Source organism: Loxodonta africana, chromosome 9, assembly GCF_030014295.1.
Source record: "Loxodonta africana isolate mLoxAfr1 chromosome 9, mLoxAfr1.hap2, whole genome shotgun sequence".
NCBI lineage: Eukaryota > Metazoa > Chordata > Mammalia > Proboscidea > Elephantidae > Loxodonta > Loxodonta africana.
Genome location: NC_087350.1, coordinates 108,799,026 through 108,815,407, shown reverse-complemented (window position 1 = coordinate 108,815,407; position 16,382 = coordinate 108,799,026). Strand labels below are relative to the sequence as shown.

Here is a 16,382-nt window from a genome sequence, read left to right as displayed (position 1 = left end):
ATAATACCTACTTTGTCTTCTCCAGTTGCCCTTTGAAATCTTCTGCTCAGTTCTTTTACTTCATCATTTCTTCCTTTTGCTTTAGCTACTCAATGCTCAAGGGCAAGTTTCAGAGTCTTTTTTGACATCCATTTTGGTCTCCTCTTTCTTTTCTGTCTTTTTAATGATGTCCTTGATGTCATTCCACAACTCATCTGGTCTTTGGTCATTAGTGTTCAATGAGTCAAATGTATTCTTGAGATGGTCTCTAAATTCAGATGGGATATACTCAAGGTCATACTTTGGCTCTCATGGGCTTGTTTTAATTTTCTTCAGTTTCAACGTGAACTTGCGTATGAGCAATTGATGGTCTCTTCTGCAGTTGGCTGCTGGCCTTGTTCTGACTGATGATATCGAACTTTTACTTCATCTCTTTGCACAGATGTAGTTGATTTGATTCCTGTGTATTCCATCTGGTGAGGTCCACGTGTATAGTCACTGCTTATGTCAGTGAAAAAGGTATTTGCAACGAAGATGTCCTTGGTCTTACAAAATTCTATCATGCGATCTCCGGCATCATTTCTATCGCCAAGGCCATATTTTCCAACTACCGATACTACTTCTTTGTCTCTAACTTTTGTATTCCAATCACATCCATCCTTACTGCATGTTCGATCAATTTCAGACTGCAGAAGCTGGTAAAAATCTTCAATTTCTTCATCTTTGGCCTTGGCAGTTGGTGCGTAAATTTGGATACTAGTCATATCAACTAGTCTTTCTTGTAGGTGTATGGATGTTATCCTATCACTGGCAGTGTTGTACTTCAGGATGGTCCTTGAAATGTACTTTTTGATGATGAATACAATGCCACTCCTCTTCAAGTTGTCATTCCTGGCATGGTAGACCATATAACTGTCTGATTCAAAATGGCCAATATCAGTCCATTTCAGCTCACTAATGCCTAGGATACAGATGTTTATGTGTCCCATTTCATTTTTGATGATTTCTAATTTTTCTAGATGCATACTTTGTATATTCCACGTTCCGATTATTAATGGATGTTTGCAGCTGTTTCCTCTCATTTTGAGTCTTACCACATCAGCAAATGAAGGTGTCCGAAACCTTGACTCCATCCACATCATTAAGATTGACTCTACTTTGAGGAGGCAGCTCTTCCCCAGCCGTCTTTTGAGTGCCTTCCAACCTGGGGGGCTCATCTTCTGGCAGTATATATACACAATGCTCCACTGGTATTGGTAAGGTTTTCACTGGCTAATTCTTTTCATAAGTAAACAGCTGGGTCCTTCTTCCCAGTCTGTCTTAGTCTGGAAGCTCAGCTGAAACCTGTCTGGCATTGGTGACCCTGCTGGTATCTGAATACCGGTAGCATAGCTTCCAGCATCACAGCAACATGCAAGCCCCTACAGTACAAAAAACTGACAGATTAACTGGGAATCTGGGCCAGTTGCTTCTCTGACATCAATTTCTCATCTCTAACACAGGAACCGACACAGGTAGTAGTACTTATATTGTTGATTTGTCACACTATTGTGTACAATAGATAATTGATATGCAAATTACAGAGAAATGACTCTTAGAAGTCGAAAGTGAAGTCAAAAGCTTACAGGTGAAGAAACTGATATTCAGAGAAGTCAAAGTTACATATGCTAGTTAGTGACAGAGTTTACAGCCCAAATCCTGATTTCCTTGTTCTTGGTCTTACAGTTTGTCCGTTTCTCTTTTCCTCTTCGATGAAGTTATACTTCCTTAAGAACTCTGGATTTTACAAAATTAAGCATATCATTAAACACTGTGTTTATGCACATACAACTATTGCCTTCCATTTACTCATTATTTGAAGATATTTATCTTAGGTCTTTAAAATAAATCCCATCACTTTTCCAGAAATTTCTTTTTTCCCTAAACAACTACTTACACATGGAGGGGAACCCAATAGTAATTGAATTGGTCAAAAATTCAATTGTATCTTTCATACTGCTTACCCTATAATTTAAAAATAGAAAGCATTTTTTAAATTAAGACTCTCTTTAATTTATTCTGCATTTTCTTCAGCATACATAAAATGGCTATGATTTAGAAAAAGTGTCACAATCTTCAAGAAGATCAGTCAGCACATTAGTGCCTGGACACAATTCCCAATCGTTCTTATTTTTTCCCCTGTTATCTCTTCACAGTAGTAGGGTAACAGTTTTGTTCTGTTAAACAAGGATAAAGACAATATGAATCTCTGTGGAAGCTTCCAGTTTGTTCTCCAGTGCTCTGTCATATCATTGCAAAGTAATATGAAGAAAGTACGTAGCAACACTGAGAAAAGAATAAAGACAAAGACACTCAAAGTAAAAATCTCAACCAAAGACATTTAAGTTAGTGCTATCGGAGGAACCAAAGCAAGCACACTATTTTATATAAATTGTGCATGACATCACTTAGCATTTTAATATGTTTGAAAAAAAATGGCCCTGTGTTATCAAAGCTCCTTTTATAGGAGAAAACTCAGTTAGTGGTTCTGTGGCTTCAGTTGCCAGCATGTCTTCTTCTGTGCTTAAGATACAAGATGATCGACTTCCCCCTTAAACAACTGCTGGTTAGGGCTTACTCCAGGATAAAGTGCTATTCATGGTTGTAATCTAGACTAAAGCTCTTACATAGCCCATAAACTTCAATTAAATGCTTCTAACCTTTTGCATAACACTTAAAACTGAAAGACTTTTGGTTTCTAGGTCAGCTTTAGATTTAGAGTGTATTTGTGGCCACAGAGCTATATAAGGGTAGGTTTTAGTTTGATTCAAGTACTTTGGCTTTTGTACCATAAAAATAGCATAGGAATGAAATGTAGTTTCCAACTATCATAATAAAAGTATGAGGAGGTATAGTCTTTGTCCTTTGACACACTTTACTGTTAAAAAAAAAAAAATTTTTTTTTTAAGATGGTAGAAAATAATAGGTTAAGAAAAACAATGTCAAAGTATAGGAAGTGGTAGTACTGAATGACCTAATTCTGAGTAGAAACCATACCACACGATATAGCAAAGTCAGACTGACAAGCTCTCCAGGCAAGATCATGACAGAGATTCTTACCTTACTTTCATTTATTTTATTCTATATATTGCTTCACTAGCAGAAAAAAAGGTTTCTCTTCCCTACTTGTGACTTGGTTTAGTTTCTTATTAACTAAGATGATTTTAGAAACCAGAATCATATATATATATACACAAATACATACATTTTTTACATTTTAAAATTAGAAATCAAAAGATAAAATGAAAATCCTATGTGCTTCTCATCCACATATACCAAATACATTTTGAAAATGGCTTAAAATGAGGCAAGTACCTATTTGACACTATCCTGCCTGCATTGGTGAAACTCTGATGAGGAGTCAATTTATTTTTTTAGTATTCAAAAAGGTTAACTCTTGGACACCTAGTATCTTTAAGTATCTCAAAAAAGCAATTATAACATTTTCCAACATGAAAAGAAAAATTACGTGTGAGCATTTTGTAAAATATACCCACGTCACACAACACCATTTTGAAGCAAGGGGACTGAAAGGAGGTATAGTCTTTTTCCTTTGTAGCTTGCTCAAATGCTCAAGGATAGATTTTCTTCCCAAAAGACTAGAAGTAGAGGAATGGGCTGACTTTGGGTGCTACGATAGTTAATTTTATGTATCAACTTGGCTAGGCTAAGGTGCCCAGTTGTTTGGTCACACACTACTCTAGTTGCTGTTAAGAAGTAGTAAATGCGATTAAATCAGTCAGCTTTGAGTACAGCAGATGACCTTCCATAACGTAGGTGAGCCTCAACCAATCAGCTGAAAGCCTTCAAAGCAAAAGTGAAGTTTTCCCTAGGGTGTATCCTGCCTCCAGATTATAGACAGACATCTTGCCAGAACCTTCCACTTTTCCCATCGCTTGACCTACGGATTTTGGAACACGAGACTGCAGAATATCTAGCTTGTCTCTTGAGCTACAGATTTTGGGCTTGCCTGCACCCCCCACAGGCATTTGAATGAATTCTTTAAATTTCTCTGTTTCTTTCTCTATGCTGTTGTTTTTAGGTACCATAGAGTCAGTTTTAACTCACAGTGACAACAAAACACTGTCCAGTCCTGTACCATCCTCAAAATCGTTGCTATGTTTGAGCCCACTGTTGCAGCCACTGTGTCAATCCATCTCCTTGAGGGTCTTCCTGTTTTTGCTGACCCTCTACATGATGTCCTTCTTTAGGGACTGGTCCCTCCGGATAACATGTCCTAAGTAAGTAAGATGAAGTCTTGCCATTCTGGCGTATAAAGAGCATCCTGGCTGTATTTCTCCCAAAGACATATTTGTTCATTCTTTTGTCAGTCCATGGTATTTTTTAAAAATATATATATGTATGTATATACATATGTATGTATCTTCCCGGCTCAGTTTCTCTCAAGAAGCCTAAGACAGTAAGACAGATGTGTACTGAGAAAGCTTTTGAATAGAGTTTCACTTTCAAATGCACTTTGGATGCTGAGGTGACAGGTGGGAATCTGTCAGAGTTACAAGAAAAAGTGGTAGTCATTATAGAGTCTGGAATCAGAAAAAACGGAGAGACACTTGAACAACCAGAGATGGAAATGTCTCAACTGTAAGGTTCTAAAAGGGACTGGGTTTGGAGCTAGTATTATTTGATGTTTTCTAAAACATCTGGAAGAGGGTAAACAGTGAACCCCATGTGGTATGTGGCAGCTGACGGTTTCCAGGTTAGTTATTAGGATACAAGGAATGACTGAAGTGACATCGTAAAGCACTTTCTAAGGGCAGCAACCTGCTGTGCCACAGTAGCCAATAAGACTAATGAATTGCTGACTGTTGCACTTGGGCTCCCAGCTGCTTTTAATATGCTATGTGTGGGGGACTTATTGGGAAAGGATGAATGTTAAGTACCCTCATGAGTCTTTAAGGGAAACCTGAAGGAGCCCTGGTGGTGTAGCGGTTAAAGCGTTTGGTTGCTAACTGAATAATTGGTGGTTTGAACCTACCAGCAGCTCCAAGGGAGAAAGGTGTGACAGTTGGCTTCCCTAAAGATTACAGTCTTGGGAACCCTATAGGGCAGTTCTACTCTGTCCTATAGGGTCACTATGAGTCAGAATCTACTGGACAGGAAAGAGTTTGGTTTGTTTAGGTATATTTGAAGGAGCCCTGGTGGTGCAGTGGTTAAACACTCAGCTGTTAACAGAAAGGTCAAAGGTTCGAACCCAGCAGCAGCTCTGTGGGAGAAAAGACATGGCAATCTGTTCCTATAAAGATTAAAACCTACTACCACCAAGTCGATTCCAACTCATAACGACCCTATAGGACAAAGCAGAACTGCCCCATAGGGTTTCCAAGGAGCAGCTGGTGGATTTGAACTGCTGACCGTTTGATTAGCAACCTAGCTCTTAACCACTGTGCCACCAGAGCTCCCCTGTAAAGATTACAGCTTAGCAAACCCTATGGGGCAGTTCTACTCTGTCTGAGAGGGTCGCTATGAGTTAGAGTGGATTTGATGGCACTCAACAACGACAAAGGTATATTTGGAGAGTAACCCACATCTTCTAGGGGCAACCATTCCCTTCTGGAAAACATTCCTTAGTATAATTGTGACAGATGGATTACCAAGTAGTCCACCCATTAGATGCACCAGACAGTTTCAATGTGCTTAATGTTAAGTGCTACAGCTGCTAACCAGATGGTCGGCAGTTCTAATCCTCCAGGCGCTCCTTGGAAACTCTGTGGGGCAGTTCTACTCTGTCCTATAGGGTCGCTATGAATTGGAATCGACTCGATGGCACTCGGTACTGGGTTAATTTATATGAATCATCATGTCACCAACTCTTAACCTTTAGATGTCCCTAGTGGATATCCAGATTTACCTAAAACAGACAAACCTCCCCCCTCCCTTAAAGCAAAAGTAACCAGTTAATTTATGGGCAACTGCTAACAACCACATGGTCACTCACAAACATTAGTAGCCATCAGTAAAACGGACAACACCGATTTACTTCGTTTAAGTAAATACCAAATACATTACCGAGTCTTCCATCTAGGGCAGATGTGAGAAGGCAGGGAGGTATAGTCTTGTGCTGTATGGTGTCGAGGGTATCGTGTGTCTGAGCATGATGAGTGGGTGTGTTTGGGCATGGTGCGTGTGTGTGTGCACAGTTATGTATGTGTGAAAGAATAAGAGCGAGCTATGCCTGAAATTTTAAGTAACTGCTTTCATAGATGGCTTATAACCTCCCTAAAACTAAATTTTCATGCACATACTTAAACCAATGAAAATAAGGGAATGAATAATGTCTGCATTTCCTTACCTTCTATTGCTGATAGGAGAACCCGGGAATGATCATATGCGATTACATTTGCATATCTATTCTTTGGTTTGTTTACTTCCAAGTTTGAATGTTCCCAAGTGAACTGCTGGCCAGGGTCAATTGACTTTAAAAGAAAAACAGCACACACACAATATCAATACTAAATTACACCAGATTATAGGTATTTATCTCAAGTAACAAACATGATTTAAAAAGAAAAGTCTGAAGCCATACTTCATCGTGATGACCCTGGCTGTGAAGCCGAACATTAATAGAACCAGCACAACGTGAAATGATGAATCATAGTAAGAAACAGCGATAGTCATCAACATTGATTCAAATGGGAAAGAAAAATCAATAGAGATGTTCTGTTAATATTGGAAGGGTAGGTTTTTATTTTTTGCTTTTCCATTTCCCTCTCTGCTGCTGTAGTTTACAAGTTATCTTGGTTCTATATCCCTTCCAGTTCTGTGAACATTCGTTTATCTTGATCACTCTTCCCTATTCTTTGCTATCTAGACCTAACTAGTCACCCCAGTCTTTAAGGTGATTGGTCTTTCACTGGCTTCCCCGGGCATTGGTTTTACTTTTCTCTCTTCACCTACATGCTCACTTATTGATGGCAACTTAGATTTCACTTGTTTCCCTATAACATAGCACAACCGTAACACAAGGCAATTTGTACCATCCGATCCATTAAAAATAATAGTAAAGAAACAGTAAAGTCAGTTAAATCTAATAATCACCCTAGAACAGCAATAATGCATCCCCACCCCGTTGCCGTGGAGTTGGTTCCGATTCACAGCGACCCTACAGGACAAAGTAGAGCTGCCCCGTAGAGTTTCCAAGGAGCGCCTGGTGGATTCAAACTGCCAAACTTTTGGTTAGCAGTTGTAGCTCTTAACCACTACACCACCAGGGTTTCCGTAATAATGCATGCAGGGCCTAATTGTTTTTCTATTTTTCACTGTGTTTTCTGTTATTATTACGTGTTTATTATGCTGACATTGTTGCTGTTGTGTGCCAACTCATAAAGACCCTATACCACAGAGCAGAACTGCCCCATAGGATTTGCTAGGCTGTAATGTTCAAGGGGGAGCCCTGGTGGCACAGTGGTTATAAGCTTGGCTGCTAACCAAAAGGTTGTCAGTTCAAATCCAACAGCCGCTCCCTGGAAACCCTATGGGGCAGTTCTACTCTGTCCTGTAGGATTGCTATGAGTCGGAATCGACTTAATGGCAACAGGTTTTTTTTTTTTTTTAATCTTGAAGGGAGCAGATGGCCAGGTCTTTTCTCCCTTAGAGCTGCTGGTGGGTTTAAACCACTGACCTCTCGGTTAGCAACTGAGTGCTTGATCATTGTACCACCAGGGCTCCTTATTATGTTATAGGCTTTGTTTATTTTTATAACTTACTTTAAACTTATTTTTTCTGACTTCTAATGCCTTCATTTGATACTTCCGTTCAACTGAAATTATTCAACAACTAAAACAAATATTGCAGAGATATAAAATAATTTACACATTCACTTTTACAGTTAAGCAGAACCATTATTTTGAGGACTAATTCAGGCTTTGATCATAAAACTGTAGGGGACTTTTTAATTTCCTGAGATGCTATGGAAATCAAAACACTTTTTTGTCCCCCCATCATAGGATACTGACACCTTTCTAAGAGTTATAATTTCATGGTATATGGAGACATAAGTCCAGTACTTACATAAACATGATTTTAATGATCAAAGTGAAGTTTTCAGAAATAATTAATGATAAATTAGTTTTATGTACAGGTGAAACTAAAAGAGAACAAAGGGACACTATATTACACTAATTGTCTTTTTAGCAGTTATTTTTGACGCTGGGTATCATATCTATGCTTTTATGTGTATATGTAAAATTTGAAAGTAAAACATCTCCAACAGCTATTACAATACTAAAGATACATATACTTTCTCTTAGAGGGGGCAGAGCTCAGCATGGCAGTAAAACTCACTAGTGTAAAGAGTCAATCTATTAACAGTCTATAGAACAGCCTGCAAACACACTAAAATCTCAGCAGTAGACATTGCTGCCTCTGATTTAATAAGGACTATAAAACCTTTTTTGGCTCTTAACCTATATATAAAATAGTCAATCACTGAGCAGCATTCAGGAAAATAATTGTACATGCCTTAAAGTCTAAAGAACAATATTGTTAGTGTTTTTCCCTCCATGGAAGCTCATCACCGCCCCTGCGGAATGTACCCTTCTCCAAGTATTCCCTGGGCTAAAGGCAGTCATAACATTCAGATGCTCAGGATGGAAGCCTTCAAGTCAACCTTGACCTTCTCCACACAGAGCAGCTCCACCCTGACCAAGACCTGCCTTAAAATGCCTCAAATCAGTTCTAAATCTACAATGTCATTGCCACTCCCCAAATTCAGACCTTCATTATCTGCTTCCTGATTGGTCTCCCTTGTATCGTCTCTCCCCACTATAATCCATTCTTCATACCGCTGCCCAAATCTTCTTTTTAAAACACTGTACAGCTTAGGCCCCTGGTTAAGACCTTCCACTAGTTCTGTGTGAACTGCAGATTAAATTCTAAATTCCTTAGCTATAGCCCTACCTAGGCAGCTTTAGTGGGTCTTTACACCTATACTAGTCCTGGCTCCAGGCAATGGTGGTTCAGTTGTAGAACTCTCACCTGCCATGTAGGAGACCCGGGTTTGATTCCTGGCCAATGCAGCTCAGCCTAGCCACTACTTGTCTGTCAGTGGGGGGTCTGTGTGTCGCTGTAAAGCTAAACAGGTATCACTGGAGCTTCTAGACTAAGAAGAAAGGCCTGGTGATCTAATTCCAAACATCAACCTATGAAAACCCCATGGATCACGATGGTCTGATCCTGTTATATATGGGGTCACCTTAAGTCGTGGCTGCCTCCACCACAGCTAACAATAACACCTGGCTCAAAAAATGGTTCAACGGGTGCTTATTAAATGATTGAATAAATGGATGAATGAAATGTTGTTAAAAGAAGTTCATAAAGAAACATCATGACATAATTCCTCTATATCATGGGAGCTAGAAAATAAATGGAAGCTACAACGCACAGTATACCAAAACCTTATCACTTAATGCTCATTAACATATGGCTTAGTAATTAAGTGTGCAATCCTGAAATTATAATTACCACTGGTATTCTACTTTACACTTGAGCATTACTGGGTGCATAAGCTTCTTAGATGCCACTCTCTAAAATATCCCAAGGAGCTACTAAGTTCACTGATGTATACTGTTTTGATTGGAAGATATTACTCCCTCTGATGGCCTTGTTTTACTCAGAGTATGATCACCCACAGATGTATAAAATTGCCAGTATCTAATTAGAGTAATGGAATTGCATCTTTCAAACTCAAAGACATGGTTAACTCCTGTCCATTTCTGCTCTTGTCACATATTCTCAGCCTTCTGCATGATTTATCTGATACTTACATTGAAGAGGTTAAAAAATGGTAATGGAAACCTGAGTTGTGAGCCACATATGTTTATACGCTTAGGCATAAAGTATGGTCCCTGAGAAGAAGACCCGTAAGTAACCTAAGTAACGGGATAATTATAATAAAAGCTGCCAGGTTGTTATGCTTTACAGGCAGTAACCCATTGCATTTTCATAGCTGTTATGAGGTAGGTATTGTTGCTTTCTCCATTTTGCAGGGTAGGAAATTGAAGTAAAGAAAGATTAAGTTCTTAATTCAATAAATCGCACTGAGGGCCTTCTACGTGCCAGCCACTTGACTACTTGGTGGGTAAGTAATTATAAGGCTATGCTCACACAGCTAGACTCACAAAATCGCCCTCAAACCCAGGCCCGAGTGATTCTAAAGCCTAGTTGATAACTGTTGATATCAGCTGCACTGGAGTCGGCCCCAACTCATGGCGATGCCACTCACGATGATGAGATGAAACGCTGCCTGACTCTGTGCCATCCCCGTGATTCATCGTGAATCAGATCTTTGTTATCGATAGGGTTTTCACTGGCTGATTTTTAGAAGTAAATCACCAGGCCTTTGTTACTAGTCTGTCTTAGTCTGGAAGCTCCACTGAAACTTGCTCAGCATCACAGCAACACACAAGCCTCTACTGACAGATGGGTGATGACTACGAATGAAGTACACTGGCTGGGAATCAAACCCACATGGAAGGCAAGGATTCTACCACTGAACCACCAATGTCACCAGCCGATAATTACCCACTGCTAATTACTAAGCCACAAGGCTACTTAACTCTCCAGAACGTTACTGCAAAACAAAGAAGCCCAACATATGAACCAGGGGCAGACTATCCAATAGGCAACATATAAGCACGGTGCTTACCTTGCTTACCAGGTCCCCTGTAGTGAACAATTTCACATTTTTTTCACTACATTAAAGATTCTGCTTATAGTTATGGCTGGCATCTGTCTCTCTCCCAACCCCACAGCACTCTTCTACAGAATCCAAGCCTCTTCAAATTTACACTCCCTCACAGGGGCAGAGGACCCAATAAGCAAGGTAAGCACAGGCTTACTTATGCTTCCTTACTAATCCGTAGTGAAACATTTCACATGGGTTTCACCGCATCAAAGATCACTACAGGTAATCAGAGATGTGGTGAAACCCACATGCAGTTGTTCACTGCAGATGATCTAGTAAGCAAGGAAAGCAGTAAGCTTACCTAGCCTATTGGATAATACGCCCCTGGTACGAGCCACACCTAAACATGACTTCCTTTTCTCTTGCCAGTCCGAATAATATTTCTTCCCAGCTTATCAGACTGTGGCATTCTGGGGCAATTACATAAGAAATCGAGTTTTAAAAATGAGACTGGCTTCCCACGGATGATAAAACAGATGGGCTGTAGCTTACATTTATACTCGTTTTATACAGATCAAACAGTGATTAAATAATGCTGACTTGTCTTTGTGGAACACAACACTCATTCGCCTGTATCTATGTATCTGGCTGAACCTTTAACAACACACAGCATCGCCCATTATTTTAGGAGCTTGTCAGAATGCTGAGAGCTGGAAACTCAGTAAATTAGAGTAACTACTGAAAGGAGGTGAGGTATAATAAGATCTTTTATATTTAGGGGAAAAAAAAAAAACTGGCTGAGGGAAATCAAATTTCAATTATCCATGTTAATGAGGCGAAGATAGCAGGGATGACTAAGACCCTAATTCTCAAAGCCACTGATGACACACAGTTGCTTTGCCTGTATCTCTTGCTCTCTGACTTCTCTTGCTATAATGCTTTTCAGGAGGATTAAAATGGTCAACGGGGAAAAGGGGCAACACTGGTCATCAGTGATCCAGAAGTTGATTTTCACATTAGCGTCAAATTTTAGCCAGGCTCCTGTTATGTAAACGAGGCAAAGAAGGCCTCTGTGTATTGACTTCAAGGTGTTCACGTCTTCATAGTAAGCTGAAGCAATTTAGCCACTCCCCCACCCAAAATACAAAGCTCACGGGGCCAAACTCAATTTCACACACATCCAATTGTTTTGGATAGGCAGATTTTTAGCCACTTAGAATCTGCCTGCTTTACCCCATGCAACTGCACCAAACAGTTCTGCTAGCTCTAAACCAAAAAACCAAACCCGTTGCCACCCTCTGGTTCTGTCCATCCAAACAACCTTCTGTGGGATCCTTCCACCTCCCTAGCACTCAATCCAAAACTCTGCCCCCAACCGAGATGTAATCTTGGCCAGGTCTTCTTCAGCCTCCCCTCAGAGTGGAACTTTGCCATTTGGGAATAAAGCAAGCTAGCTTTTTTCAACCAAAGGCTGATTCACAGATGTTTAAAATAAGCCATATAAAACTTACATATTACACTGTCACAGGATTCATAAACAAGAATTTTACTTCATATTTGCTTTTGTTTCTCTATGTAGTCAGCAAGGCCCTTGAAAGATACTACACACCAGCAAAAATCAGGCTCTGCGGTGAACCCTATGTACACCCAAACTTTACTAAGATCCCAGCCATTTTACACTGGTTCCCTGTCTGCATGCTTGGCAGCTGATACACTCTCGTGAACACTGACAGAACCATTCCAATACTAACAGCAAGAGATCTTCAACTCAATGGCTTTATTGTATGAGGGAAAAGGTGACCAAATTGTTCAAAGGAATAATTTAATTAAAAAAAAAAAAAAAGAGTAAGCCTCATATAAACACCTGTCAATTTCTTATAATTTGCATGTATGTATTCTTTAACTCGACGGATGGAAGTCCTAATTTTCGTAATCAATCGACAGACGGAAGTCCTAATTTTTGTAATCAACTAGAACTTGAAATACGTGAGTGAAAAATGAAGCTACTATAACAGACGAATTTATAATTTTGCACAAAGTTCTACACTGTATTCTTGATAAGAAGCCAAAATTAAAAGCTATATATTTATATCCAATGATAATAGCTAACACATAACATTTATTTTGCTTTACATATATTAACTCATTTTACCTTCACAAAGACCTTACCAGATGTCTGCCTTCTGACACCAACTCTAAATGTCTTCTCTACACCCACTTCAAATGCAGTTCTTCTTCTGATCTAACCACCCAGAATGAGGTCAGCTCTCACACATTAAAGGCACAACCCTCCACTGTCAAGTGTGCCTAAGAGTTCAGGCACTAGCCCCAGTTTTGAGGGTCCCCAGGGCACCTGCATTTCTGACTCGCTGGCTACAAATTCAGGGGTTCCCACTACCTCCTTGGGCTCAAAAATTCATTAGAATGATTCATAGAACTCAGGCAAGTGCTATACTTACCACTATAGTTTTATTACAGCAAAAAGCACACAAAAGAAGAGACACATAGGGCAATATCTGGGAGGGTCCCCTACAGAGAGCTTCTATGCCCCCAAGGACATGTTATCCTCCTCTGTGTATTCATGTGAACCATCAACCAGGACCTCACTTGAGCTTCAGTGTCCAGAGTTTTCACTGGAATTTCATTACAAAGGCAAGAATGACTGAATCATTGCCCGCATGTTTAAATTCAATCTCCAGTTAGTCTCCCTACCCTGGAAGTTGGACCGGTATCACATGGTGGGTCTTTCTGGTAAGGCCAGCCCCATCCAACAAGAGTTACCTCTCTAACATAAACTCTCAGGTGGACTCTGGAGCCTTTATGAGTAACAAAGGCACTCCCATCGACTGGGAAATTCTAAAGTTTAGAGGTAACCTTCTAGGGACCAAGGACAAAGACCAAATTCTTTGGATAAAGTAATTCTTCACCCTATAGACCCTAAGAAGTAGTTACCATCATTGTCATAGTTTTGTAGATTAGGAAACTGAGACACAGAAATGTTAAATAACTTCCTCAGAGTCAAACAGCAGTAAGCGGAGAAGACAGGTTTGGAGGCCAGGCATTTTGGCCTTCAAGTCTGAGAGCCTGGCCACCATGCTGTGCCACTCCTCCAGCCAAGTTGGAGAATACTTCTCAATTGTTTCACACTTGCCTTTCCATTGTTCTCTTGAAACACAGTGCAAGGAAAGCTCTGAATAAAAATCGAGTGGGCTGTTGATCTGTATTTATAATTCTGAACCCCAAATAAAAGAGTGTTCATAAATTTGCCCATCAGTTTATAGTCATTGAGTAAAATTACCTCTGATAGGAGAATAACCTTTTTTGATAAAGCCAAAGTCATCATCTTAAAGCAAAACCCTTTAACTATGTTCCTGAAGACTCCAACTTCTCTAACCAGAAAGAAAACACGCAACTCACGTATACAAAACACCACTCTTGCCTACTGCCACTAAGAGAAAAACCTCAAAATATTCCCTTTAGAAACTCATCAAAGACAAACCACAAAAAAGATAGATACATCCTGTTCTTGTGTGTTTTTAAAACATCTAACAAAAATCTAATTATATAGAAGGAATAGACCAGCTACTTGGCTAGCTAAACTATATAAAAAAAAAACAACTATGGGTCAGGGTAAACCATCATTTCTGCAGGGAACTGAACTTTCAATGACTCCAACTTCCACAGAAATACTGTCTTTCCACATAGTTCCCCACTAGTAGGCTCATTTGGTCCTCATTTGATGTGGTTTGCCCAAATGATGCTCAAGTACTTTCTGAGGTCTAGAACATGAACTGTCATGGACCATATTTTTTCAGGGAAGCCTTTTTTCATCCTCATTCATTTGTATTCTCTCTCTCTCTCAGTTTGAAAATGGTAAATGGATATATATCCATTTGACAACGACCCATAGCTGCATATTCTGGAAGGGCTATATTTTGTGCAATTAGCAAAGCCCTGTAATTGGCATAATGAGTACTTACTTCAAAGAGAAGAGCAAGAGTGGGGTCGAATGCAACGATGAGGCAGAAACTGGAATGTGAGGACAGGGTCCAAAGAATGGTGATGAGCAAAGTCAAGAAGTCAGGGAACAGGGAGCCAGCCCTCTCTTTGCCTCTGGCTAGCTTTGGCAGTCATGTCACTTGGATCTCTATTTGCTTGTTCTATGTTTGTTCCTCTTTTCTATTAATGATGTCCCCCTGTCATATTTCTACCTTCTTTCCTCTTCTTTTCCTTTAACCAATTTAGTTATCCAAAACTTACTGAGCCTTGCCCTTTAAAAGCACCTCTAGTCTAGGCACCCATTTAGAGGTTGAGGGATTAAAACAGGGACTTTTCAAGACTCTCAGTGCTAAGTAACGAATGGATGTAACCCCAGTGATGCAATGGTTAAGCACTTGGATGATAAGCAAAATGTTGGTTGTTCAAACCCACCCCGTGGCTCTGCGGAAGAAAGACTGGCCATCTGCTCCCACAAACACTACAGCTTAGAAAACCCGATGGGCCAGTTTTACTCTGTCACGTGGGGCTGCTGTGAGTCAAATATTGACTCAATGACACCTAACAGCAACAACAGGCCTGCTCCACCTTTAAGAGCAGAAAGACGTACAGAATTTGTAAATATACCACATCATAGAAGACAACAAAATGCATTCGACCAGGTTATGTTTGTACACAGTGGGTATTTTTTTCCTCTATCCAGTTTTTAGTAAGTAACAGAATTGCCCTACATTTGTAAGTTGTCTAATGGTTTGATCAGAAATTCTGATAACGTATTCTATAACAAATACTGGAGAAAATTACCTAAAGCGACAATTTCGTTATGTGTATTATCAGAATCAATATGTGGTGAATTGAAAAGATAAACTACATTCTGTGCAAACCATTCAGCTGTGTGAGATGAATACCTATCTGAGGCAACCATCTGATAAACACTTTCTTATAAATTACACCTTGATACAAAGAATGAGTTTATCTCACCTAGAATGCACTTTAGGAGCCCTGATGGCACAACAGTTAAGCTGTTGAAATGAAAGGCTGATGGTTCGAACCCACTGCAGGAGAAAGACCTGGCTATCTGTTCCCATAAAGATTACAGCCTAGAAACCCTATGGGGTAGTTCTGTTCTGTTACATGTAGTCACTATGAGTCAAAATTGACAACATCTAACAACAAGAAAACAACAGGACACAGCTTACTCACAGGAATATGCTAAATGTATTCTGAAATGGGTTCAAACTGATGAAAAACAAATCAACAATAAATACTAGATTATTTTTCAACTCAGTAAAAAAACAAAAACCAAACCCGTTGCCGTCGAGTTGATTCTGACTCATAACGATCCTACAGGACAGAGTAGAACTGCCCCAGAGGGTTTCCAAGGAGCACCTGGTAGATCTGAACTACCAACCTTTTAGTTAGCAGCTGTAGTGCTTTGCCACTAAGCCACCAGGGTTTCCTCTATTAAAATAGTAATATGCAACTCAGTAGGATAATGCCATTTGCACAGAATTCACACTGCATCAGTACCTTCATGCGTGAGACCACAGAAAAGATTATTTTTGGGAGATATTTTCACATAAGCATTCAAAAATGAACATATAACATTAAGATCTGAAGATAACTCCAGGTTTCTTTCTACACACTCCTTTTGAACATGCCTGATATCTATCTTCTTGGACACCACTGCTCGTAGAAAAAAGGCCTTCCAAGTTTCTGCAGATCA

At 39.7% G+C, this 16,382-nt stretch overlaps 1 protein-coding gene across 18 annotated transcripts in view; it reads right to left on the bottom strand.

Moving 5' to 3' along the window:
- Positions 1-16,382, bottom strand: part of PTPRD (protein tyrosine phosphatase receptor type D) — a 354,453-nt gene that overhangs the window by 85,720 nt on the left and 252,351 nt on the right. For all 18 annotated transcript variants that reach the window (XM_064290506.1, XM_064290507.1, XM_023545268.2 and 15 more), the window contains one exon: positions 6,329-6,452. In XM_064290506.1, the coding sequence (XP_064146576.1) occupies positions 6,329-6,452 (124 nt within the window). The remainder of the gene's footprint in view (positions 1-6,328; positions 6,453-16,382) is intronic.